The 26,963-nt window shown below is 51.3% G+C and overlaps 1 protein-coding gene across 10 annotated transcripts in view; it reads left to right on the top strand.

The window, feature by feature from the left end:
• The window catches only part of PTPRF (protein tyrosine phosphatase receptor type F), a 377,255-nt gene that overhangs the window by 339,408 nt on the left and 10,884 nt on the right, over positions 1 to 26,963 (top strand). For 7 of the 10 annotated variants that reach the window (XM_085067811.1, XM_085067815.1, XM_085067812.1 and 4 more), the window contains 6 exons: positions 2,288 to 2,442; positions 5,636 to 5,751; positions 8,535 to 8,567; positions 11,493 to 11,590; positions 19,353 to 19,476; positions 21,470 to 21,645. In XM_085067811.1, the coding sequence (XP_084923937.1) occupies positions 2,288 to 2,442; positions 5,636 to 5,751; positions 8,535 to 8,567; positions 11,493 to 11,590; positions 19,353 to 19,476; positions 21,470 to 21,645 (702 nt within the window). The remainder of the gene's footprint in view (positions 1 to 2,287; positions 2,443 to 5,635; positions 5,752 to 8,534; positions 8,568 to 11,492; positions 11,591 to 19,352; positions 19,477 to 21,469; positions 21,646 to 26,963) is intronic. The other 3 variants (XM_085067816.1, XM_085067814.1, XM_085067818.1) reach the window with 1 other exon arrangement.

Below are 26,963 nucleotides of genomic sequence, written 5' to 3'. Positions count from 1 at the left end.
CACCAAATCCTTTGGTTGGCTTCCAAGCTGTGGCTTCCTTCCTCAGCCTCATTTGCTTGTAATGGCTCATTAGGGCTGGTCGAGTTCTTCATTACTCATTCAGCTCATGTGTTCTTGTGGCAAGGTGTGCACACCAGTGAGGGAAGGAGAGTCACAGATAAACAACAAGATAAGGCAGAGGCCTTGAGATGCACTATCATGACAATCCCTGCCAAGCAGAGGTGACCCTAACTAGTTGATCCCAACTGTGATCATCATCTCCTCACCAGTATAGACCTGCCACAGCCCTCTAGTAAACCACCAGCCAGCAGTAAGTGCTCCTACAAACCTATATACCATGCTCCTACAGACCACCTTTCTGCATCCCTGCTGCATCACATCCACTTTCATTGGGAGCATGAGGCACTCTGTCCAAGGCTGTGCACTGTCTCCCCCACCCAGCCCCTCTGAAATGGCTTGCTGTGTCTCTAGTGTCAGCAGGAGAGCATAACATTGCCATTCTTCAAAGGCAGAGGGAGCATGGTTGAAACACTGTCTCTGGGAGCAGGGGCACCTTTGCCTCCCAGTCTGCCTTTGGAAATGCCACTGAGATAACAGTCCTTCTGATCTCTTCTGCATCTGACTTCTCTTGGAAAGCAATGCCTCCAAAGTGTGTCTGAAAAAAATACGAATCTTTGCCCCTTGCACAAAGCTTTGGAAATGGTCACACATTACCTTGCTGCACAAATCAGCTCCTTCCCTCCCCCACCACCAGTGCATCTTGACCTTCCTGGGGAGTCACAGGCAAAGCCTTTGTGCCTTCCTCACAGAGTAGCCACTTGCCCATAGAAAGGGAGTCACATGCTTTCTTGTCTGTGCCGTGCTCAGAGCTGTAGCTGACTCCGTGCCCTCTTGTTTCAACTGGACGAGGGGGTGTAGGAACAGGCTGATGGGTTGCAGTGATCCTGTGCAGGCTTCCTCTAGAAAGAGAATTAGACCAGGAGCTGGCAGCTATTTCACAGTTACTGAAACAGGATCTGGTAGGGCTGAAAGCTTTCACAAAGTAGCAGCCACGCCCCATGCTTCTCTCCCAGACAGTGGCACCTCTGCTGATAAATCTGAGGAGAGCAGCTAGGATGCTGAACTAGTGTGTGCTGCCAGAAGGATGTCCCAGATAAGAGCATTTTCTGTACTCCACACCTTTGAAATCAGCCTAGCTGGGATCAAGGGCACCTGTGAGAGTAGATCAAGATGTGCATTTGTGTGACACCAGCAGGCTTGATTTTTTCTTTTCTTCTCGTCACATATGTGGAGACATGAAGTGCATGTTTAAACTCCAGCCTTAAAGCAGGAGATTTATAGATCCACAGGCACCTCTTCTGTGACAGAAACTTTCTATGGCAGGAGCATTTCTGGCTCCTTAATGCTTGGCGGCAGGTGCTGCTCAAAAGCCACAGGCATGGAACTGATAGAGCTCTGGCCCTCTCTAATAGGGGGAAAGGATTTGTTTTTGCAGCATTTAACCCTTCTGACCCAGCAACACTGAGCTGTGAAGGTGCAACACAGCTCCATAAGCCTTAGCAACAGCAGCAAAACACCAGGTTGCAGTGTCATTTTTCTGCAGGAAGGGTTTGGGTCTCTGCTGATTCTGTCTAGCTGGTGGGGCTAGAAAGCTGTCCCTTCAGGTTATAAATCACTGGGCTGCCAGATTGCAGAAAGGAAAGGAGCCTGTAAGAATGAGCCTCTTTTTAAGGTCTGTTTATCAGAGACATCAGGTAGAAAATGTTCCTGTCATTTCATTCCTTTAAGAAAACCCTCCTCGCCCAGCAGGGGTTTTCCTAATATAACTCTGTCCTGAAGAGATGTGTTGATATCAGCACAGCAGGTATTGTAAACCACTTAGGAATCATCAGCCAGCCCCATTGTGCAATTGGTTGGGATTCAAAAGCTTGTGATTTGGCTCCAAGAGAATCCAGGGCTGGCAAGTGGCTCTTAGCTGGGCTGCTCCAGTTTGGCACATCCAGGTCAGGTTTGTCAGCGAGGAAGTTGCTGGCACTGGAAGTGTTTCACACCAGCAAAGTTGCTGGCACCCAGAATGTTTCACACCAGGAGGAAACTGTCGCCACAGCATCGCCTCCACTGGTGCCAAGGGAGGGAGTATCTCGTGCTATGTTGCTGGGGTTTGAGAAGCATGACCATTCTCTGCTAGCCAGAGGCAACGGGAAACCTTATCATTTCAGGGATGTAGCTGTTGCTTTAGCATAATGGATGCTTGCTTTTCTCTCCCTCTCCTGCCTGTGCTGTTCAGAAGAGATACGCAGCCAGCCCCTACTCAGATGAGATCGTGATGGAAGTGGCTTCAGCAAAGCAGCAGGATGAACCAGAGATGCTGTGGGTGATGGGACCTGTCCTGGCTGTGATATTAATCATCATCATTGTCATTGCCATACTCCTCTTCAAAAGGTGAGATGCAGTCTGGGACATGGCAGTTCTGGCTTGAGCACTAGAGGCACTAGCACCTTCAAAACCTTGCTTCTAACCTTCAGACACGGGGTGCTCTGACAAACCATCCGTGGTGGTCATGGGGAGGAGAAAGGTCTCTACCTGGCACAGGTAGAAGGCTGCTTTGTAAGACAGCAGAAAGGCTGGGTATGCAGAAAGTAGTTAATATCAGCCCCAGGACATAGCTGCTGTGGATTCTGGAACCGTGAGCAGTGGGACAGAGGAGAGCAGCTTTGTCCCTAAAGCCAGTCTGACTGCTCTCTGGTCACACAACTTGGATTGGAAGCCTTGGGAACTTCTCTAGTACTGGTTCTCTGTAGAAATTGTCTGCTTGATCTCTGGTGGGCACCCCCACTCCTGCGAGTTTTGACTGAGGAATATAACCTTGGTGGTGAGAACAGGGCATGGATGTGACAGGCTGAAATCACAGGGGAGTTTTCTTCTTGAGGCCTCTCAGTCCTGACTACTGGATCAGAACCATCCACATACTGTGCTCTCTGTGAGAGCAGACACCTCCTTTTGCCTCACATAGCAGTCCTGTAACTGTAGCATGAGATGATTGTTAGTCCTCCAGAGGAGCCACAGGTTGCATTTGCATGTGTTCATGTAGCCTGTTCAATTACAGTAGGTCATTCTCTATCAGCTCAGCTCTGAAGATCTGCTCCTCCTGGGCTCTCTATTTACATATGTCTCTCTAGCTGGGGAAGGGAGCTGCCTTTGTTGTCTGATTTAATGGAGTTCTGCTGTGCACGTGTAGTCAGTGCCTTTCTGTGGCAGTGATTATCTCCTTTCTTCTGTTCATGCTTTTCCCTGGATCTAGTAAGCAAGAAAGGTATGAATCCATTTTATCTTTTTGTTTTGCTAAAATTTCAAGTCTATTTCCCTTTTTTAAAAATCAAGCCTGAAGCTACTAAGGGGCATCTTTGTTTTTGGGAGTGTGGAGCATGCCAGCCCTAGGAGTTTACAAAGACTTTGTTTCCTCAAAGGTATCAGCCTCCTAGCAGTTGTCAGCCTCTCACTACTCTTAGGGAGAACTTCCAACATAAAGACTTCCCAGATTGCTTTTGCAATTAAATTAAACTCAGAAAAACACCAACAATAACAGCAGTTATAGGGGTTGCTTTGTTTTCTCAGTCACTTCAGACTGAGAGCTGTTCCCTCGAGAATGCAGGTGCATTCTTGCAGTCTCTAATGAGGAAGCTTTGAGGAAATACTGGGCAACCGTAAGAAACAACGTGTTTGCTGGTTTTTAATGAGAAAAAATGGCCCCAGGGGGGATTTCTGTACCAGGGCCCCATAGAAGATATTCCCACCTTGCCTTAGTTTTGCTTTGTCCCAGAGTTGTGTGGGTGGAGCACCACGAAGCACTGGCCTGCAGTGCCCAGACCTCACATACATGTCCCTGCTGCATCCCAGCCCCTGGAGGAGCAGCATATCCCCTTCCAGCACTACCCATGTGTTCAGAGTGGTGCTGTGGTTTTGGCTGTCCATCCTCTCTGTGGAGGCATTTTCTCCCAAAGAAGCAATGGCAAGTGTACAATGGGAATGACTTGGAGCTGAGCAGCAGCGGATAGCTTGGGATCTGGAGGATGGTTTAGCAGTTGCCCTGACTAGGCTAATGAGACAGAGATAAAATTTAATTATGTGCTCTGCCCATTCCCCAAAAAAGCTGGCCCACTTTGCTTGAGGGCTCAGGGATTGGTACACAGTAGCACATTGCACATCCTGCTGTGCTCCTGATAGGAGCTTTATTTGTTTACTGTGTATTCTCCTTTCTTCCTATCAGTGCTCTCAGTCCTTCAGCTCTTTTGTCTTGCTCCAGGCAGCTAGAAGGCTTCTGAGATGTTGAGATGCCTCAGAGTAGTGTAAGACTCACAAGCTGGTTCTCCCCATTGAACAACCCAACCCCAGTGTTTGCTGCAGCCTCGGGCTGCAGGTGGAGCTTGCTCACAGGCTGGGCCACACAAGGAACACACGCAGGTTTCATTCGTGATTTATGCACTGGATTTTCTCTGAATGCTTCTCATTAGTGGCAGCCCAGCATGCACAGCCTCTGGTGGAAGTGATAGTGCCCTGTGCCTGTGAGAACATTTGGGATCATGCATGGCTCAGGGTCACTACCATCATGGGGTGCAGCTGCTTCTGCGCAGAACCTTGCAGCCCTTCAGTGTGCTTCCAGGTACCTCACAAGGGGGTGCAAAGCAGAGACTGACTGTTGCAATTTGCAGGCTGGTAAATGTGCTAACATTCATGCAGACCAGCAGTGCTGCAGCTCCCTCTCTTCCAGGAAACATCAGGTCAGCAGAGGGTTTCAGGCAAAATCCACTTGGGGGCTGTAGCCAAAAGACAAAGTCTCTGTGTATTCCTGCATGCTCAGCACGCTGGCTGAGTGCCAGGGTCAGCACAGGCTCACAAGAGAGAACTGCTGTGCTGCTCCTGCCCAACACCCCTCTCCACCCCAGGGGTATACCCACCATATTTGTAATCCAGAGCTAGAAGTGGGACCTAGAGATTCACTAGAAATTCTTCTTGCAGTGTTAGATTTTCCTTTATATTCACTTGTCCACTTTTTGATTGGATCTGTCCCTGCTTTGCCTGTGAATTCCAGCAAGAGCCTGAGGTGGTGGCATCGCTCTAGGCATAAATATAGCATGAAGAGACAACATTGTATTTTATTGTTCCATTAATACACGCCTTGGGTGCCTTCAACCATTCAAGACATGTATTAATGGCCCAATAAAACACACCCTGAAGAGCCTTTACACTATTATATTACAGCATTCTATATTTAAATATTTCTAATACTTGAAAAAAATTTTATTATATCCTTCCACTACAGGAAATAGTTCCTAGAGACAGTAAGAGGAAACAGCATCTTGCATCTATCTGCATTTTCTCTAATAAATCCCGTGCAGAATACCACATTTCAAAACTGCCTCACTAATCAAATGTCTGACATAGTTTATATACAATCTTTCCTGTTTCATAGATGGGAAATTGGAGGCTGGAAAGATGATGTGACTTACCCAGAGCTCCAGGGAACCTGGGATGGACCTGGTTGTGTGGGACACAGGGAACCAGACTCCTTCCCAGGGTGGTCCATGCCAGTTTCTGCCAGAACTCACCTGCTTGTCTCTGCCCTCTTTGTCCACAGGAAAAGGGCACACTCTCCCTCTTCCAAGGATGAGCACTCCATCGGCCTGAAGGACTCACTCTTGGCTCACTCATCTGACCCAGTTGAGATGAGGCGGCTCAACTACCAGACTCCAGGTAAGGAGCAGTTCATCCTCTTGATCCTGCCTCCTCCAGTTCCCCTTCTCCATGTCCCCATGCCAGAGGCAGAGTTGCAGTCCTTCCCACCCTCCAGGAGGTCCACACCTTCTCAGTCACAGTGACACAGAGTGGGCTTTAGACCAAAGATGTCCAGGTGTCTGCTCTCTGGGTTGCAAATCCTTCTCCCTGGCCCTGTCACTGCAGGCCCACAAGGCTGGGGAACCTGGATGGGGCTGGACTGTTGTGTGGTGTGTGTCAGACATGGTGTGAAGCTCACTGCAGTTGTCCTAAGCCGGGAGGAGCCTCCATGTTGTTGGGAATGTCCATGCCTGGGATGCTCCCAGGTGCTGCACTGGCTTCACCTGGGCTGGGCTTCAGTGCTGAGCATCACTGGGGCACTGTTGGCCACATGGGCTGCATCTGGGGCAGTCAGGAAGTACATAAAACTCTTACTGCTGAGGGTGTCCCAGCAGCTTCATTCTGGGATCTTTGGTATGCTGACTTTCCTGCTCTGCTCAGCTAAGGGTCAAGAGAAGAGCTACCTGCAGACTCTATTGCTCCCCAGCCAGTGCTGTGGCCCACTGAAGGGCTCTGCTGGTCATGGTGCTCTCAGTGCAGAGGATGATAGTTCAGTAAAATCCATTCTCTGCATGCTGCTTTCACTGGCCTGGGGTGCCTCAGGCTGTTGCTTTGCCAGCTCATGGAGGCAACTGTACTTCACTGTGCAGAAAGGTCTTGTGCTGCTGCTTTGTGTCTGCACGTCTCTGATGGCACCAAAAGCACAGTACCTGTCATTGTAGTGATCAGAGACAGGCTTGCCCTGACTCGTTCAGAGCCTTTCAGAGAGTCCAAGTCCTAGATGAACTGAGGGAGCACTTGGGCTTTTGTGATGGAGGGAGCAGTTCAGCAGCAAATGAGGCACATACAGCTCTCTTCTAACTTGCAGCTCCTCCTGGTCTGTAACCTACTTTCCTTTTCCTCCTGCTGCTCATTCATCTAAGAGCTTTCATCTAACAGGAGAGTTTTGAAGGGGCCATTTCCTGATGTAAAACTGCTATGTCTGGCAGGGGGGGCAAGAAGAGCCTTTCCTGTTGCCACTCACAGCAGTCTGGCTCACTCCTGGGGTGAGTTTCACCAGCGCATTTTCTCTATGCCAGGGCAGCTGTCAGGGTTCCATAGTTGGTGCATTTCCCAGGCAGGACCAGTGGCAGATCTCACAGGTGGGCAGCAGCAGCAGGCTGGTAGTTGCCAGCAGAGCTGGCACGTTAATTGGCCACCACACAGCACAGCACAGAATGGTGTCACAGCATGGGAGAGAAATGCTGTGGGGAGCAAGGGAGGCACCTGTGCCAGAGGAAGAACATCACAACAGGCAGATCACCAGGAGCAGCACTAGGGAGGAGTCACACACAGTCAGCAACAGCATGCAGCTTACTGAGGAGGAGCACAGCTGCTCCAGGACAGCTGTGCATGGGGACAGCTTTCTGTGATATGTCTCCATGTGGGCACAAAAGACATCTTAGCTGTATGCTTGTGGTTTGCATTGCGTGGAGGATTGTGACAAGTCGGGCTTGCATCTGCTCCCATCTTCACTGAGGTCAGGGTGTTTGCAATAAAGATGTTCCTTGCTAGACCTGTAGCAAGGTTCAAGAGCTGCTATCAGAGAGACAGGGGGCCAGGAAATATTCCTTTCCTGTCTGTGAGTAAGGATAAGCCAAAGATGCTGCCCATTTGGTGAGTTTGTAGAGCGCTGTGGAGAGACAAAACCAAGCCAAAGAGCACAGTTCACTCAAGACAGCAACAAGGCCTTGGGACACTGCTAGACAATGCTTTCCTACCAAGAGACAGCACTGTGTACTCCTCCCCTTCTGCCCACTGCATCCCTTGTGAGTGTCTGAGGGGTGGAAGCGGATGTTGTGCGGCTTGAAGTGACTGCTGAGCTCCTGACGAGCTTGTCCTCATTAATGAGGCGCGTGAAATCCACCAAGCCCAGTGGGCCCAAGCTGTTGCCCCTGTCACCCGCCGGAGGTCGAGGCAGTGCTGTGAGGATGCATTGACAAGAGGTGCTGGCCACCAGCCCTGGTAGCTGGTCTCCCTGTTGGAGCTTGCTGAGCAGGGAAAACTTGTTTAATGCATAATTAATTGGTCTGCTGTTATTAAATATTAAGCTTTCTCATTTTTCTGGTTTTTACTTCAGACAAGGGTTATTCCCCCATGTTGGCCTCCCTGTACTAACGTACTGCTGTGCCAAGTCACTGAGAGAATATAGGACTGGGCACTGTCCCAGTACACCATGAAATGAGACTGAGTTGTGCTGCTGATAAGCTGTGAGCGAGCTGGAGGCTCAGGAGCACTGAGCAGGGGTGGCTGGGGCTGAGTGCAGTCCCTCTGGCCACCGAGCAGCACAGATGCCCCCTGTACCTACCATCTACTGGTCCTTGCAGGCTTCCCTGGGGCCCGGGGCTGTGGCCAGTGATGTGCAGCAAGAAGTGTAGCTCTTGGTGTCACATAAAGGCCTGTGGATTCACTCCCTTCCAAGTAGCTCCAGCTCCACATGTTTGCCAGTGTCAGGGGATGGCACTGGCCAGAGCCAACAGCCTGGTGTGCAACAGCCAGTCGCAGAGCTGGTTGGTCCTGTGCAGGAGAGAAGCTCCCAGTACTGTGGCATATAGTGCTTTCCTTTTCATCTTCATCTCGTTGTCTTACCATCTCTGAACCTCTGTGATGATGACTAAAGGCTAATGGGATTTCTGTTCTTGCCCCATTTCTTTTCTTTGCAGGTGCCAGTGCCCCCTGTTGCCCGAATATCTCAAGTTAGTTTTAACTCCTGTTTTTATCTTTTGACACCTTTTGCTTTTTCTTTCCCTTTCTCTCTCGTCTCTGTATTTTTTGTTTCAATGTCATGAAGGTCACCTTCACTCACAGCAAACTGTAAAATGGCAGTGATTTCACTTTCCGACATGATGTGTGGGGCCAGGCTCGGTACTGCTCACACGGCACTACAGCAGCTCACCACAGCACAGTGCAGAAGGCAAGGTCCTGAGGGATGGCTGCCAGGAGGTTTCTGCAGCAGCCCTTCACCTGCTCTCAGGCCTCTTGCCCCCTTAGAGTGGTATGCCAAGCTCTGCCATGGTGCCAGGCCTGCAGCTGGCCCTGTGTGGGGACTGATAATCTTGGCCATTCTGGAGGGGGTGACCAACTAAAAACCCCAAATGGACAAATTGGAGGGTGCTCTTCAGTGGCTGAACATGCTCTCTACCTACCTTGGGCAAACTGGTTTCCCTAGGCTGGGTCACCTCTGTGATAGACTTAGGCAGAACACATGCCAGGGACAATGATGGTCTCTGAACTGCCTGCAGTTGGTCTGCCTGGCAGTGTTGGCACTAGAGTCCCAGGCACAAAGCAGGCACTTCCTGCTCTAGCAGCTTGAATGGAGTAGTACCAGCCTGCGGATAAAAGTGCCCCCTTATCACTTGTCTTCTGAGCTTCAAGTTCATCCTCAAACGACCCATAAAAGCGTGGCAGCCCTGCTCTGGGATGTACAAGGCATCTGTGTATGCACACAGGAATGGGAGAAGTATGTAGGATAAATACTACCCCCAGGAGCAGAGCCAAGGGCTTTGCAGTCTGTGTCCCTGCAGGCATTGTGAGACCTCTGAGCTCTTCCTTGCTTGGTGGTGAGCTAACTGTCCTCTTGCCAGAGCAATTGGAAGAGCACGTGGAAGTCCTGGCAGTGTGTACAAATCTCTGTCTTGCCCTGCGCTGTCAGTGGCTTTTTTTTCTAGGCTCACCATAACGGGTTTCCAACCACCTCTTTTTCCCTGCCTGCTCTTGCAGCTCTTTTGTTGCTGCAATGCTTCTCTGGCTGGCAAAACATAAGTTTGGAGAGACCACCTTGTATTTGTCAGCAGAGATGAGGATCTGCAGCTCTGCTGTGGTCCATAGGTCTGCTGTGCTTCATACATAACCATGCTAGGAGAAGCACATACTGTGGCTGTGTTGCAGCCTCTTTCTTCTTCCAGCCCCACACTTCGGCCTTGGCCCCACACTGTTCTCATCATTCAGTTGCTCATCAGTAACAGCTCTGCAAAGGCTGCTGCTGAGATACACCCTCAGAGTTCTGGCACGAGTGAGGAAATCGTGCTGAAATCAGCATCATCTTTGTGGGCCTTCTCAGCCACCTCAGGATCCTGATGGGTGAAATGGCAAACAGGACCATTTGCAGGAGGACCTCAGCACAAGGTAGATTAGGGCTATTTCCTTCTCCATTTGTCCATGTGTTCTCAGGCTATCTGTGGGTAGCTCTGCACTGCCAAGTGATGGCAGGATGAGTATGTGTTGGATTGGGTCTTGCCTGTGTGCAGTGATGTCAGATGTTTTATGCAGAGGTCTGAGGTGTAACACTTCCATGTTATCACCTCATGACTTGTCACCACTGTGTAAAATGTGTGTACCCAGCCTGGGGACTGCTCCATCACCTCAGTGGCCCGTCACTGCCATCTGTGGCAGTGTTCAGCCTCCTGAGCAATTGAGAAGCTTCTGGCTGTGCTCCAGCCTGTCTCCCTGGGTATGAGTCAACAGCTTCAGCCTATTAATAATCATCATTACCCATGTGGGGTTTCTGGGAAACCCACAGAGCAGCCGATAGAGTCACGAGCCTTGGGATTCGGATGAGATGTTTCACAACCACGTTCCTGCCAGTTCAACATCTCAGCATCAGAGAAGGAGGTTGTGATAGCTCTGAATCCCAGGGCCCCAGGAGGGCTCCTCCCAATCCCACATGCACACCCCCACAGTACCTGTTCCCCGTGTGGGATTTGTGGGATCCCCTCCTCTGGGCCTTTCTCCTGAGCAGGGCTTCGGCCATGGCCAGGATGAGCCATAACATTGTATCCCTGCTTTAGACAAGTCAAGACTTCTGCCATGACTTGAGCTGCATCCCAGCTTGCAGCAGCTCTCCAGAAGCTGCTGGAGGGCACATCACTGCACATGGTGCCTTGCACAAGCCAGCCCAGAGGAATTGAATTTTGGGCCCTGGAGCAGGCTCTGCCTCTGGAGCATCACTGAAGAGTTACGGAGCTGTGGGCAGAGCTGCTCCTCAGCTCTCAGAATATTGTGCAATGTCCCACCAGGGGATCAGCCATTCCTCCATGGGGTTCTTCTTATCTTTCTCTAACACCCTGGGGACTGGCTCAGCATCTGCCTACCCAAAAAGCTGTACACATGAACCACAGAGGTTTCACTGAAGAACTGGCAGAGTTTCTTTGTTGCTAATGCCATTGTTAGGGGGAAGCAAGAGGATCAGCCTCAGCCCTCGGCGGTGAGAGTTCCAGAGGATCCGTGTGTTCAACTTCAGCCCATGCAGGAGCCCGGGAAGCACAGTGACAATGTATCCTCGGCCTGTTCCTGCCAGGGGCTGGCCCAGCCCCTGCCCGCTGCGTGGCCTGCTCTGTGTGCCCGGTGGCTGTACTGTCCGAGCATGCTCACCTGGCCATGCACATTGTGCACATCACCTTTGTGTTCTGTTCACCGCCCTACGTGCTCCGGGACTGTGTGCCGCATGCTGTGTGAGCTCGTCGGCTTCCCATCCATCCCGCCCGGCGCTTCACATAGTCACACATGTCCGCCTTGCACCCACCTCTTGGGTTTGCTGTGCACATGCTCTTGCTGAGCCTTCCTTGGCCATGCAGAGCTGTAACCATTCTCCTCTCCCTCCTCCCTCCTTGTCTCGTTCGCAGGCATGCGTGACCATCCCCCCATCCCTGTGACAGACCTCGCCGACAACATCAACCGGCTCAAGGCCAATGATGGGCTGAAGTTCTCACAGGAGTACGAGGTGAGCCCAAGAGTGGGATGGGCAGCAGGGCAGAGGGATACTGGCCAGGACCCCAACAGAGAGGGCCTGGAGAAAGCTGAGCTGGGCCTCCCCAGCAGCAGCACTGCTTGGGCAGGCCTCACCACAGCCCCGGGAGCCTGCCACCTCTCCCTGCCAGCCCCAGAGCCGTGGGAACGCGCCTTGAGCAGTTGAAGCATGGCTGATACAGGGAGAAGGCCTTGCAGCAGAATGCTCAGCAGCCTGCCATGCTCCCGCCATGGTTATGGCCTTGGGAGTGAATGGGAGCTCATGTCTGCCCACCTGGACTGTCTCTGATTACTTTGTTCTGCTCTGCAAGGGCTCCATCCAGGTTGGCAGAGGTACTTCAGTCTGCAGTATCCTGTGCCCATTCACTTCCATCTGCGTTCAAAGCTTTGCTCTCTGCACCATCCTCTGATGCCAACAAACACGCATTTTGAGTTTCCGTTCCTGCTTTCCCCATCTGATCTCCCACTGGACTGTGCTGGCATTAGCCTGTGCCATTTAGCATCTCTCCCCACAGAAACTCTGCTAATGTCCCACTGCCCTGGAGTGATCCAAGCTCCCCTCCCTGCACAGAGCTCTCTCTGCTGTGACCTGCAGTCATGAGCTGCAAACTTGCCTGCACTCCTCGATCATGCTCCTGCCCGTACCCACATCTCTGGTGGAGCCCCTGGGTAGATACTGTCTGCATTCCCCACTGATGCTGCCTTTGCTCACACACACAGACATGTGCTGGGTATTTGGTTAACCCCTTCATCCTGCACTGCGCCTCTCCCAGCCCAGCCTCCTCCAGCCCTGTCCTCCCCTGAGAACAACTTGCCAAGGATTGCACATGTGGAGGCGAAGGGGCTGACTTATCTGAGGGCTTCCTCGTCTTTTTTGGCACTCTCCAGGCTGCGTGATTGGGTTGAAACTATTTAAAATTGGGAAAAGTTCCTCTGCAGCCATGAGAGCAGCAATGGCAGGATGATGTTTTGCTGTGCTTATATGCAGAGTCCTCTTGAGCTGCAGGGACTTGTAAATAAACCCCTCACTAGTATTAAAGAGGGAATAAATTTAGAAAGTGTTCTTTGCATGTGTTACCACTTCTGTTTGAATTGTTATCTGCCTGTGCCTGTGGCCACCCCTTCCTGCACCGTACCTACACTGATTTATGAGATGAGATCAGAGCATTTGCCCACAAGGTAGGATTATATATGCCAGGAAAGGGAAAGCAGATCTCTATGTTGAGAAGGTAAGGGACGAATTCCAGCTAGTTCTAAGGGTGTGCTGTGTATCCGAGGAAGGCACAGAGCTCTTTTTTGCTTTGGGATGCCAAGTGGAAGGCTTTGGCATCCCTCTGCATTCAGCTTTCTGAACCAGAGAGATGAGCTGCAGCATTACATTGCAACTTGGGAAGTGTTTAAAGGAATAATATGCTTCCCTTGCAGTTACCTGTGTGTTCATGTATGTCCTACCAGTGGAGCCAAAGTGTGCAGTTATGTCTGTTTGCCTTGGGCTTTTTGTTACCAGTCCAGCTGAAATGTTAAGCACGGCTGTCCACTGTGCTTACAGGCAGGCTGTGGCTCTGCTCCATGGTGGGGATTCAGCAGGATCCAGTGTCCCTGCACTCCCATCCTCACACTAGGCCTGTGCTCAATAGAGCCTGCAGCATAATACTGAGCTGTGGGAACTGTTTTGGAAAAAATGAGCATTAAGTAAATTCTCTTAGCTGCTTTCATGAGCCTCTCTCTTCTCATTTCTCTTTCTTTAGAGTATCATGGCTGGTTGAGAGCACCAATCAGTTGTACTTCTCATGTTGAAGCAGCTATTAAGTAGCTGATTGTTGCACATAATTTTTTTCCCCTGGATTCTGCTGCGTTTGACTCCTCATCATCTAGAAATTGCTGAACATGACAGGCTCGTACAGTGTTTGACTCTAGGATGGACCCAAAAGCAGAAGGGGTTGCTCCCTGTTGGCATGTGGGGATCAATACAATTATTTCCCATTTGAAATGCCAGTGAGAAGAATCCTGACTGAGTTTGCAGAGAACAGCAGCAGCCTGTGCAGGATTGCTGTGGCAGGGAGTCCGCTCTCATCCTGCTCCCTGTATGTGTGGGTTTGGCAGGGCAACAGCTGCCTATGATAGGAGGGCTGCAGGGCAGGATAGGCATGGTGTGTGCTGCTGAGTATGGAAATCTGCAGAGTGGATGTGGAAATAGAGGTGGGAGGGGAGCAGGCTGTACAGCCCTTGTGAGAGTCCAAGAGACCAGAACCACACCTTGGCACATGCTGTGCATTTGCAGTAAGCATTGATATAGTCCCAGCACTTGCTCTGGGACTCTGTGAGCCCCAGACCTTATGCAGAGCTGGGTGGTGACCCAGCACTTTGAGAGGTGAAGGTCCCAACCCTGTAACCCATGGCATGACAGTGCTGCCAGGCTGGGCATAGCACAGCTGAGCAGGGAGACACAAAGGAGGAAGGCATGGCAGGTGAACCCCCAAGGCCCATTTGCTGTTTGATTGTGCTTTGGAATAGTTGCATTTTAAGTGTTTCTGCAGAGCAGCCTGTCAGCCTAACATCTCTGTGGGGTGCAGGGCTGTTTATAGATGGCTCACATTCCAGGAGCAGTGGCACCGCAGGCAGAGAGCAAATATTTAACAGCACTTCTAACCACTGAGGCCAGCTGGCCTAGAGCCATCAGTCTGGCACTTGCTTGGCTGTGCAAGCAATAGCAGGGTAACCTAGACACAGGTGACACTAAACAAGACCTGTCAGCACCTCCCCACACTCCTGGGAAGGGGGCAGGAAGGGTAGCAGAGATTTCTCACAGCCATCTGACCTCCATTCCCACAGGTCAGAGAACGAATAATATTGCTCACCCCGGTTTGCCAGCCCGCGTGGCTATGCAGCCTGTGTGACAAGTCAGCACAGCTGTGGGCTGGCTGCAGTGAGGGCAGGTTCATGAGCTGTGGGTTAGCCCTCGCCCCCAGCACCTGGGAGCCATCCCAGCTGTATCTCCGGGTACCCCTGGTGCAGCAGGAGAGGCTGAAATGCAGCTGCTGGGAGCCGAGCCGTCTGCAGGCACAGTTCACTGCCGCCATCTGCTCTGGCGTGGGGCAGAGCACAGCCCCACCACACTCCACAGGCAGGCAGCAAGCTGGGGAGCAGGGCACGAGGGCCTGGCAGCTGCTTCTGGCCTGGTTGCACCGGGACAGTATTTCATTTTTAGTGTACAGTGAAAGCTACAGTGAATTTACAGTGTGGGATTAATGGAATTAAATAAATAGAAGGGAGGCTGAGCCTCTTTGACTGTGGATGTGCAGGTGGTGGCAGGCGCTGTCGCTGTGTTGGAGCTCCTCCTGTGGGCACCTTCCCACGCTGCAGCCTGTGCTCCTGGGGATGCACATCCTGGATGCATCCTGCCCGTGGACAGTGCCTGGGGACAAACAGTTCGGCACACACAGGCCACATCCCACACTGTCGCTGTGGAATCCAGCAAGCCGAGCATTGCTGTCCCCTTCAGGGCTGTTAGCAAACACAGGACAGGCTCACTCCAACCAGCTCTGGTTCCTGCTCCCTTGTAGTACTGCTAGATCCTGCATAACCTTCCCAGGGGAAGATTTTTTCCTTGTTCCTTTCCAAACTGCAACTTTTGGCTGTTGCCCCTCATGTCCAGTCCATCTTGCATGTCCATCCCAGTGTGTGGCCCCCAGGAGCAGAGCAGAGCAGGTGATGAGAGCCTGGCAGTGTGGTGCTGCCTGGCATATTAGTTCTGGGTAATCTTTAGGTTGTGTATGAGATTTGACTGTGCTCGTGCTTCCTGGCATGGTAGGGAGGCTGCAGACCTTTCCTCACAGTTTTCTGTGGAGAGAAGCCCTGCTGGTCTGCCTAAACCCTGTGTTTACTTGCAGTTCCCCTAAAGCCACTGAGGACATTGCATCTTCCATGCTTGCAGCCCTGGCAGAGCAGCTTAGGCAGCAGGAGAGGTGCTTGGGTCCCTGGGGCCAGTGAGCCCAGGAGGTGCTGGGTGCAGGTAGCACCCAGGGAGTTGCTTGCTGTGGGTTTAATGGGCTCAAGGGGAAGCTGCCTGGTAGGCATGCGGTGCTCACGTTCCAGCAATAAGAATAATAAGGCTGAAGCACTGCTAGCAATTGATTCAGAAGCACATTATGTCCTCATTTGAGACACGGCGCAGATTGACAGTGGTCAATGCTCGTGTTAATGTGGTTGATTTCACAGGAGGATGGGAAGCACACATTGCCTGAGCCCCTTCCTGTCCCCATGGCCTTGTGCAGCCCCCTGAGCTGCCATGTTGCCCCAGGGCTCTGCCTGCCTCTCCATGCCTGCCAGCAGCAGAGGGATTTTGGAGCTGCACTGAGAAAGGGGAGCGACAAGCCCAAGGTGGACTGTATCTGAGAGTCAAACTGGCACCCAGAGATTTTTTCAAGGCATTTGTAAAATGGTCTAGAGTCTGTCAAGGAAAGAGCCTTTTTCCAATCCCTTTTCAGTGGTCTGACTCTGTCTTTATGGCAGTAGCAGCAGGAATCCCTGAACTGCTTTGGTGAAATTGTTCCTTGCACTTCCATGCTGGGAAGGAGGAGTTTTACTAATTGGGGTTTTTCTTAATTTGCACTTGCTGTCTTACAGCATCTCCCTGTCACTTTAAAGCAAAGCAAAAGTAAAAGTCATGGTGCTTTTAAGTTTGCTCCTGGCTCATTTCCTTCCAATTTCCCAGTCCTTCTGCTTTCTAGGAAGAATGAGTTGGAAGTGTTACTCTGATCAAGTTTTGGGATGAAGCAGTGATTCTCATGAGCCCCAGAAAGGAACAAGAGCAGACTCCTAGTTCCTAGGCAGTTGTGGAGCAAGGTGGGGAGACAAGGCAATGCTGCTGCACTCAGGAGCTGCACAGCATTGTATGGAGATGGGACAAGACTTGCCAACCACTACTCCATGTAAGGGCTCCAGCTCTCTCCAAGCAGCCCATCATCCTCCCATTTATTTACTCATTTGTTTGCCTTAAAGGGGGGAACAGGTGTACATTAATTCATCACCAGAGTTCAAATTAAATCATTTTACTTCTAAATGAGTCACTAATTTGCAGGAGTATTTAATTAGAGCCTCTTTGCACTCAGGTGCTGTATTAGTTCTGACTTTCTCACCTGTTTGCCCTCTTAAGAGGCTGATGATGATTAGACCATTTCTGCACATCCTCATTGTACATCAAAGCTATTAACCCTAATGGCAACACCTTGATGCTCCTCCTCCCGTTCTGGGGGCTCTTGGCAGCCTCATCCTCCCCCAGGAAATAACCCTTTCCTCTGCTGTGGCAGGACACAGACCTGCTGTGCAAAGCACTCTGCACCCCACAGCTCGAGCAGCCCTGCAGCCTTTTGGCAGCGATTTGCAGCGTAGATTGAGCGTGAACAACTGCACTGAGCTCTGCTTGCCTCTTCTGTGGAGGGAGGACTCACTCCAGCACCCACCTGTGCCTGTTGAGAGCATTCACAGAGTGCAAGTATGGCTGGTGCTTTCTCAGGGTGCTTCTCCACAGCAAGAAGGTGCTCACTGATACCTTCAGAGCCGGTCTCAGCTCTATCACCAGTCAGTCAGGTCTCTGCCTGGGCTGTCTGTGCAGACTAAGGTCATCTTCTTGAAAAAAAGGTGTTATTTTTTGTCTATAGTAGGCATTGATGGGTCCTTATCTTCCTCCTTTGTTTGTGCTTCTCCTTCAGTGTGCTCTGTACTGACCAGACTGTTGTCAGAATCCCTCTTACTTATCTCTACTCCAAACCAAAAAGTCCTTTTATGTTATATTCCTCTTATTTTTTCATGCCTTTGATCATTTGTGCATTCCTCTTGTGTGACTCAGGCCCACCATTGGTGGGCAGCAGTCTTCCCTGCCTCACGGCTGAGAGTGGGGTGCAACCAAAGAGCTGATCCCCTGAGCAGCCTATCCTGAAAGCAAAATACAGGTGCCTGAATGAAATGAAGTGCCCCAGAGAGCCATGAGCTCTTCTGGGATCTGTGCCGGGGTAGAGGAGTGTGCAGGGCCTGTGGCAGCCCAGTGGGTTTGCAACCAGAAGTGATACTTGCAGCTTCCACTCCCACCATCCCTGCTGCAGCGCCTCTGAGCACAGCAGCTGCCTGCTTATTACACTGATAATAGAAAATTACAGGTTTTCTGTAGGAAATGTCTATTTACATCCTACATTTCCCAAACTACCTATTAGCATCGCTGTGATGTCACATCCTCCTGTGTGTTTTCGTCAGTGCTAGCCCCTCTGCCTGTAGGCAGTCTGGGGCACACTTGGGGATAGACAGTTGCCACCTGGCACAGCACTGGCCCATGTCCTACGTGTGCTGCGAAGCCCTCAGGGCTGGTGCAACAATGCAGGCAGTGCCTGTGCTCCATACTCAAGCCAGTGCCTGCATTCACTGCTGGCTGCTTGGGAAGTGTCTGCTCCACAGTGCAGGAGCAGAGGGGACATTGATGAGTGTCACCTTGTGCACAGCTGACGGTTGATAGGACTGAGCAGAGGGACCATGAGGGCTGTCCGTGTCAGCCCAGTCAGGGAGCTGTGCTTCTCACCTCAGCCTTTTGCTCACTGCTGATGCAGAGCTGACAGGCATTTCACTGCCTGAGAAACGTTCTGACACAGCTCTGCCAAGCAGTGAACACAGATGCCCACAGGGAGCACAGCATGCAGTGCTTCCCCTGGCCTGTTTGCCCAGTGTTTTTGTCTGTGGGCTAACAAGGTTTCAGAGACCCTGAGCTGGAGCAAGATTTTAAGAAGGTTTTGATGGTATTAATTTTGGGGGGAAGGGGTTCACGGGATGACTGATGTCTGCTGAGGCTGCTTGCCCCCAGCTTGCCCAGGGCTGCATGTGCAGAGGAAGTCCCTGCATGAGGGAGGTTTCTGTGTCTCTCGGACAACAAGATCGTCCCATCTCAGAGGGGTGCTTTGGGGATATTCCTTGTTTGCCTTGCTTTGTGCGTGGACTGAGATTATAGAGAAGGCTTTGGGAAGCAGTGGAGCAGCCATGGACCAAGTGCACCTGCACATGGCTTGTAGGAGAAGCACTGGGTGTGCAAGGCCAGGTGGGAGTGGGATGTGTGATTTTTAGGCAGTTGTATAGTGTGCAGGCCAAGATTTATAACCATGTCTTTTCTCCGGGTTTATAGTTTCTTGTCACTCTATTAACTCAAATGAGAGATGTTTACATTGCATAAGTAGCTGGAGCAGTGGATAGTAACCTATCAATTTTCATGACTATTCCCTGGCAAAAACTCATAGGCTGTCTTGCAGGACACTAATACCCAGAGCTCCTGGGGCACAAGACACCTAGGGCTTGCTATATTTCAAGAGACTGCAGTTCAACAGCTAATAAAACTGCTAGGTCAAGATCTGTGCAGTCAAGTCTCTCTGGAATCCTGGCAGAAGACCAAATTTCTGCTGATAGGTAGCTCCAGAGGAAAGGATGAGCATGTAAAAGAGGGAGATGAAGGCTTATCTGCAGCAGGCTTCCCCAGTGAGGGACTGCTTTGCCTGCAGATCGTGGGATGCATGTCCCGCTGGAAACTGGTTTTCAATGTGATCTAGCTTGACACTGCTGCTGTGGACACCCATGGAAGCTGTGTCTGGCCGGGAAAGAGGTGTGCAGGGCAATGCAGATTTCCTGACTGAAACACTCGTGTGCTGCTGCATCCTGCTGTGCTGTAACCACTCCCAACTTCTTCCTTCTCTTTCTCTCCACAGTCCATTGATCCTGGGCAGCAGTTCACCTGGGAGAACTCCAACCTGGAAGTGAATAAACCCAAAAACCGCTATGCAAATGTGATAGCCTATGACCACTCACGTGTCATCCTGACTTCCATTGATGGTAAGAGTAACTGGAGTGGGCACGCCACCAAGCAGCTGAACCTGGCTGTAGCAAGGAGACCATCTTTTCTATGTTCCAAGCTGAGCAGGGACAAATACCAAGCATCAGCATAATCAAATATATGTTCTGGCTGGCCAGAACAGAAAGGGCACTGTCGAGCTTTCCCAGTGTCCTCAGAGCAGTGTGTTCTGCGTGATTGTCTCTTGGTACTGCTGGCAGCAAAGATATCTGTCCCAGCAGCCTCCTTTCCCACTGTCCTCTCTGGGACTTCAGCTAAATGGTAAAATAAATGGTAAAACATATCAGTAAATGGTAAAACATAGCACCATTAGTGAAACTGCCACCCTCTGTCCCAACACAATTGTAGGGCCAGTATCTTTTCCTGGGATTTGTCCATATATGGTCCCAACTAAGTGCCCAGACTGCCACAGGATGAGGAGTGCTGCTTCCCCTGGGACATCAGACTCCACACATCCCTGTGCTTCATGGAAGCAAAGTCCACCATCAGGCTCTGGTGTCCATGGCACTGACCCCCATGGCTCCAAGAACCAGCCCCACACCTCTGGAGTTTGGGCTAATACGTGTTTTTAGTCCTCTTGCACGCACAGTAGCTGGAGCCCAGACTCACCTATTCCCTGTTTTATAAACCAGCCTGGAACTCTGCACACCCAGATATGAGCCCACTGAAGGAGAATGAGGAAGATGCAGCTAATTCAATGTACCCCTGCTTGAGGAAGGAGCTGGGGCGTTGCTTTCCACAAAGGTGGCCCTGCAGTCACTATCACCCCTTTTTGGGGGATGGAAAAGCCTTTTCTAATGGTAATGCACTACTCTTCCTCTTCAAGAGGAGAGAGAGCCAAACAGTCCCTCACAGCAAGCCCTGTTCAGCAGCAGCAGCAGCAGCTATGTGAAGGCCTGGCATGTCTGCTCATGGGCAAACCCTCACAGACAGCTGTGGGGTGAGCACATGGGGGAATCCCTGCTTTCCAGCCTGACTCAGTTGCTGTAAGTAGTGTCTGTGCCTTCCTGGGAACCGTTCCCAAAGCACCCTGCCAGGTCCGTGCCGCTCATGCCAAGGGAGCTGAGCACTGCACTCCAGCTGCTGTCGCTCCCCCAGAGCTGCCAGCACTTTGTGTCTGCTGGAGACTGTTGAGACCTGTAGAACAGAGCTGTAGAATTTTCCCCAGGACAAACGGATGAGGGGTGACCCCCAGCTTTATTTCCTTCCTCTAATGAAATGCAGATGCTCTCTCCTGGGGAGACAATGAGATTCCTGCCACTTTCTCTCCCTGCAGCCTGGGCAGCCCGTGCTGAGCAGGGTTTGGAAACAGCCCCAGGCCTCTGCTCTGCCGCATTTATTTTAGTAACTGTGTGTTTGCATTTTAAAGGCCTTTACAGAAAATTCCTTTCCCTAAAGTGTGGAGGCAGAGTGGGGGCTGGAGCAGCCTCTGCTAGCAGGCAGCAGAGGGGGTCTCACAGTGAAGGGTTTCAGTGGTGGTGGGAGGAAGATCTCTGGCTCCTTGGGGATAGTCATCACTACAGGAAGGATTGGAGGATATCCCGGCCTGACATCCCTTGCTAACAGAGACAAGCTAATAAAGCAGCCTCATTTTTAAAAGGTGCTGTAGGACCGTAACAAATTGCTGGTGAATTTAAGACAATTATTTCAGTCAGTTGCTTGGGGCCGAATGAGCTCCTTAATATTCCTGCCTGTGAATTTCCCTTTGTATTCGTGTGGCAGCTGTCTCTCTGCTTTGGTGTTGCCTGCTTGTTGCATTAATGTGGGAGTTACAAAGGGTTCTTCTTTGTTCAGGCACCATCCCTGTCCTTCGCAGGATCCCTGGGAGAGATCCTGACATCACGCCATAAAGGAGACTTGTCAAGAGCTTTGTGAACATGCCAGCCTCTTCCCCTGTCTGCAGGGCCCAGCAGAGCAGTAGGTACAGGATTATGGGCTGCCCCCAGTAACTCTTGCCCTCTTTCTCCTCCGCAGGGGTCCCAGGCAGTGATTACATCAATGCCAATTACATTGATGGGTATCGGAAGCAGAACGCCTACATCGCCACGCAGGGACCGCTGCCAGAAACCCTCAGTGACTTCTGGAGGATGGTGTGGGAGCAGAGAACAGCAACTATAGTGATGATGACCAGGCTGGAGGAGAAGTCCAGGGTACAGTGTGTGCTTTCTCTCTTTTCTAGAGTTGTTGGGGGACAAGAAAGAGGGATGTGAGCACTTCATAGAGTAAAGGCATCCAGGGAGAGGCAGTTGCAGTGATGTGGCCCAGCAATAGGTACCTTGTAAGCATATCCCTGTGGGGCAAAAGGGTGGCATAAGCTCCTGTTGCTGTCCTGCTCGTTTACCTCTATTTTGCCTGCATATCTGCATGCACACCCATCCTTTCCTCTCCACATCACTCACACCAAAGGGGGAAGGGAGAGCTCTGAGATGGGGAGTGTGGACAGTCCCAGAAGGTGAGAGGCTGCAATAGTTGGGTACTAGCAGCATCCAACAGCCTGACAGGGCCCTGGCGTTTATGGTGATGCAGGGGAATGGCTGACGGGGTCTCATTGCAATAACAAGGCTAATTTGTGCCTTGTCCAATGACAACATGTATAAATGATCAGCTCATACTGCCAGGATTAGATATTCTGATGTAATAAATGGAAAGCTGCCTGCAGACCGTGGGGAAGGTGTGAGTTGGAGAAGAAGGAGCAGGAGCCCTCACTGCAGATGATACAGTTTTCATGACAGAGGTTCTTACTCAGCCTCTGAAGCAGGAGTTTGTAAGCTGTGACCAAGTGCTCCTGTGCCCAGATGCACCCTTCGGGCAAAGCCTGCCCAAGGAGGAAGCAGCTTCTGCCTCTCATGATTCAGTTTGTTCCTAAAAGTAAAATTTTAGCAGTGAGCATTTGTACTTGCAGAATATTTTAGTGTTGCCATGCCAACAGCAGAAGGGGCTTGTGCACTCAAGCTGTGAAGCACTGATTATTTTTAGCCCAATAAGCTCATTCTTGAGAAGCAGAAACTGTCAAGTTTGGGTTTAGTTAAAACTTTTGCATGCATGCTCTCCCTCCTTTTCAAAGCTTTAGCACTGAAATGCTCTCAGGGGTGTCCCAGCCCACACTGGCTGGGAGGAAGCAGCTGGAACCACCAATCACCATGGCAAAACAGATCTGCTTTTCCTAATGTACAAAAAACAGGCATTGTTGATGGGTTTCCCTGGCTCTTCAAGTGCCCTACAGCCTGCAGGGAAAAACAGCATTCCTTGGAGATGAGCTGTCTCTAGAGATCTAGCCCCAGCTTTGCACTGCGCTTCCTGCTGCAGAACCCTCTCTGTTCTGTCCAAAGGCCACTGTCACCCACGCAGCCCAAAGAGGGAGGGAAATTAATCTGTCCTGTCCTGTGGCTCAGGGCTTGGCACACAGGCGAAGCAGGATCAGAAGCTTCTGATCAACTGCTCTTTGCAGCTGGGGGTTATATGGGGACTTTTTTGTGCCTTCACATTTCAATGATGGAGCATATATTTGAAGTACAAGGAAAAGCCCTTCTAGGTTGCCAAATAAATCCATGCCTAGAATCCTGACTCACTTAACTTCTGGGCTGCTTAGTTATGGCAAGGCACTCCAAGGTGCATGTTTCTTGAAGATAACAGGTTTCCTTTGACCCCACAGGCACTCATCTTTGCCTGAGATGCCTGTGCTGCTGAGCTGAGTGTTATCTTCCCCCTGCACGCTCCTTGTCATATCATCCTGCAGTCACCTCCTGCACTATTGGTTTCTGTCCCAAACACAGTGCGTGTGGTCAGGCTTTTGGTGACACTGTGAATCCTTGTTATGGGCAGGAGGTGACCAGAGCCCTCATAGAATATCTGGCAGCCTGCCTGATTGGGCACACTGCCCAGGGGCTCCTGGCTGACCCAGACCCAGACCCCTGCATTCACTCCCTGGCACTGCCTGCCCATGTCCTGCTGCCTCTTTGGCACATCCCCAGCACTAATGAGAAGTGGGCAGTTTTCTCAGGCACTGTGGGAGAGGCAAGTTGGCAGCAGAGGCAGTGGAGAAGCCTGGTCACTCCTGAGTTGAACCAATGATCCACAGCAAGGACTTCCCTGGATGTGTTTACTGTACCCTGTAGTTGTCTCAGGGCATTACCTCACAGCAGGGCCCTGGTGGGGAACTGGGATGTGGACTTCCTGACCATTATTTTCTCTGGGTTTTTTTGTTGTCTTTTTCAGCATCTTCTAAGGCAAGATGGCTTTCTTGCTCTGCTTTTCCTCTAGACCTTTTGATGATGGCTAGAGCTCTCTTGGGAGCACACCTTTTTAGGACCAATTGCAGATCCCATCCTGGTCACTGCCCATTGCTCCAAACTTTCAGCATGAGTCACTGTTTTGCAGTTCATTCCACTCCAGAGCGTTCAAACCTCATGTGATGTAACCCCTCGGGTCCCTGCAGCATTGCTGCCTGCTGATGCTCATGCTGCTGTGGGACAGCACTGCTCCAGGCAGTCACATGGCATCACAGCATTACCCAAGGGTGACCTTGCTTGAAAGTCCCCTTGCCCAGGGGCTTTCGTGCAGGCGCAGGACTGTCTCTCCAGCTGCAGAGCCTGAGGTGGCTAGCAGGGCCTCATGGCGAGATGCCCAGTGCAGAGCAGGCTCTGCTGCCTTTCCAGGCGAGCTCCCCAGGTCACCCTCGGCAGTGCTGTGATAAGCCGACCAGGACCAGCAGCAGCTTGGCAGCCCTGTGGGGGTGACACTGCTTTAAAGGACTCCTGAGCTGCAGGGGGAAAAAAAATCTTTAAAGAGCATCAGCTTTTATGGTCTGCAATTTCAGCTGGCTTGATGGTCCAAATCATCCTCCCTTTTTCATGTTTTCACAAAGTGAGAAGCACATAAAGGATAGAAATGGCTGGATTGTGCAATTTAGCTGCCTTCAAAGCTTTACAATCAGTTTCAGAATAATTTGGTGGCTGTTCAGAAACACACATTGTAGATTAGCTTTCCCGAAGCTGCGAGCGCGGCACGTCCCTGCTGGGCTGTGTTGCCAGGAGAGAGGTATTAAAGCAGGATTTCTCCTACCCTGGGCTATCCCCAAGAGCCTGACAGATCAGGGTCTCCTGGAGCAGCACTGTGGCTTGTTCTGTTCCAGCCCAGAGCACCAAGCAGCCATCCCTGGGGTGTGATCTCCCCTGGCATTTCATGTCCCCAGGAAGGGGTTTTAAGAGGCTGGTGCTCAAGGGCCCTGGGGAAGAGAAGCCTGGCAGCCACATCGTGCTGCAGCCCTGTCGCTGGCAGCGATGCCATCTGGAGCTTGTGAGCGGGGCTGGGAGCAGAGCACAGCTCTCAAGCTGAAGAGAGGTGCCCGGCTGCTCTTGGGCTCAGGGCATCAAAGGGGAGGGACAGGAGCCACTCAGCAAAGCTGCAGTAAATGGCTGTTCAGGACATTACTGTGCTCCTTAAGTTAATGAGAAACAAGCACTGCCAGAAGAAAACATCTCTTATCTGCTTTAGTGCCACAGTGCATCGGCTTCAGCATAAAATTTACAGAGCTTGAAAATGGGGCATAAACATTATGGGTAAATTTGGCAGAAAATGTGACTGACTCTTATCTGGTCATGAATAAATAATTTTCAATTACCAGCCCAGGCGCTGCTATTATCCCACACAGGGAACTCCTCTGAAGTTTGTTTTGTGCTCGAGTACACAGCCCTGCAGCATGTGGGTGGCAGGAGGGGACTGCTGTCCCCGAGGTGTAGGCTGAGGCACAGGCACATGCTGTGCTGTTCCCCTGAAACATCCTCTGCAAACCACACCAAGGGTGACACAGTGAGCAGCTGCCCCCAGCATCTACAGGATGCTGTGCTGCCCTGCCCTCCCCTCCCTCAGAGAGGGGTCACATCATCCCCAAGGCAAACTCAGGCCTTGTGGAGACAGTCTGCAGCTGCCGCCCACTCGTGAGGATGGGATCAGTTTAGCTGTGAAATAATGTTTGTGACCTCCAAGTTGCTGGTGCTGCAGCCAGTCAATGTCAAATGCTGTGTGCCAAGTAAGGAAGAGGAATGTTCTGAGATTTTTGCAGGGCCTGCCACACTGCCACAGATCTAAGGCAGCACAGCAGCCCAAATAGCAGGAGACCCTGGGCAGGAGGCAGCAGATCAGCTCTGCCTGCACAGGCACCTAACCTCATTAGCCAGCCTTGCTCCAGGCACTTCTGCCAAGGCAAGACTTACTGAGAGCAGAGCCCAAAAAGCAGGGACAGATGCATCCCTCTGACTCCAGGTTGCTGCACTTCAGCGCCAGAGTGCAGGATGAGAGCTCTTAGCTCTCACAAGCCCCACCCTGCTGAAAGTACTCTCAATTAAAAGGCAGAACTTCATTGATTTCTAATTAAGCTTATTGTTTCCCTTCCCACACATTCCCCTGTAAACATGTTCTGCTAATAATTAAGTTTACTATTCCTTGACAAACACAGATGATCTTCTATTCACTCCTCTCTCCTAGGGCGGGAAACCATTTTTGGTGCGGTGCACATGGGTGGGAATGAAGTCTTCCTCCTGTCAGCCAGGCACTGTGGCTCTGCAGGGTGGGGGAGCCAGGTACCAGATGATACAGGGATGCTTAGAGTGCCAATTAAATGGGGAGCTTGGGACTTCAGAGAAAAAAAACGGAGGAGTAGTTTGCAAACACTGAGCTGTGAGGAGGAGGAGAACCAGAGTATCAGCAGATGAGCAGGGAGAGATGTGCAGAGAGATAAAGGGGGCAGAGGGATGGGCCCCTGGGGATGTGTTAGGGCCCTCTGCCAAGTGGGATTCATACTGCTGTGACCAGTAGCTCAAAGCACTCTGGCTGCAGAGTTGGAAGGGAGTGATAAGGATGCTGCAGGACAGGAGGTCTCTAGGGAGCAGCGGTGTTTTTGTGATGGGACAGTGCTGCCTGCATGAAGGGGCTGAGGGGTTGCTTTGGCCACAGTCTGTCTTCTTGCAGAGGGAGAGCAAGGTGTGTCTGTGTTTGAGCTGGCATCTGTGCCTTGCAGAGCCATTTTGAAACACCTGGGAGATGCAGATTTTCAGGGATGTGGCACCTGCCACAGGGGTAGGTTGGTGTCTCTTGGTGATGCTCAATGCACTTGAGCCTACAGCAGTGCAAAGAGGGTGGACACAGCATCCAGGCTGGAGCCCTGGCATGGGCTGTGTCCCACCTGTCACATGGGTGGTTTGCTGCCCAGGGGCACCCTGGGGACTATGGATGTTATGGGAAAGGTAGTGCTTGTTGTTGTATTGCTGTGTGCTGTGCTGGACTCAGCTCTGTCCTACTCTAGCTGCGGGTAAAGGACTCCAGGCTGGCATAGCAGGGAGCTGGTGGCAATACAGGCTGCATCTCATCGACCTTAGCTGCCCTTTGAGTAGAGCCATGCCCACAGAAACCACCATTTCCCCTTCCCTGCTTGCACTAGCTTTTCTCCCATCAACCCACAGCTGCCCACCTT

Source organism: Lichenostomus cassidix, chromosome 8 (genome assembly GCF_008360975.1).
Source record: "Lichenostomus cassidix isolate B80296 chromosome 8, HeHo_3.0, whole genome shotgun sequence".
In the NCBI taxonomy this organism is placed as follows: domain Eukaryota; kingdom Metazoa; phylum Chordata; class Aves; order Passeriformes; family Meliphagidae; genus Lichenostomus; species Lichenostomus cassidix.
The sequence above is the reverse complement of the archived record's forward strand: the minus strand, read 5'-3'. Positions and strand labels throughout refer to the sequence as shown.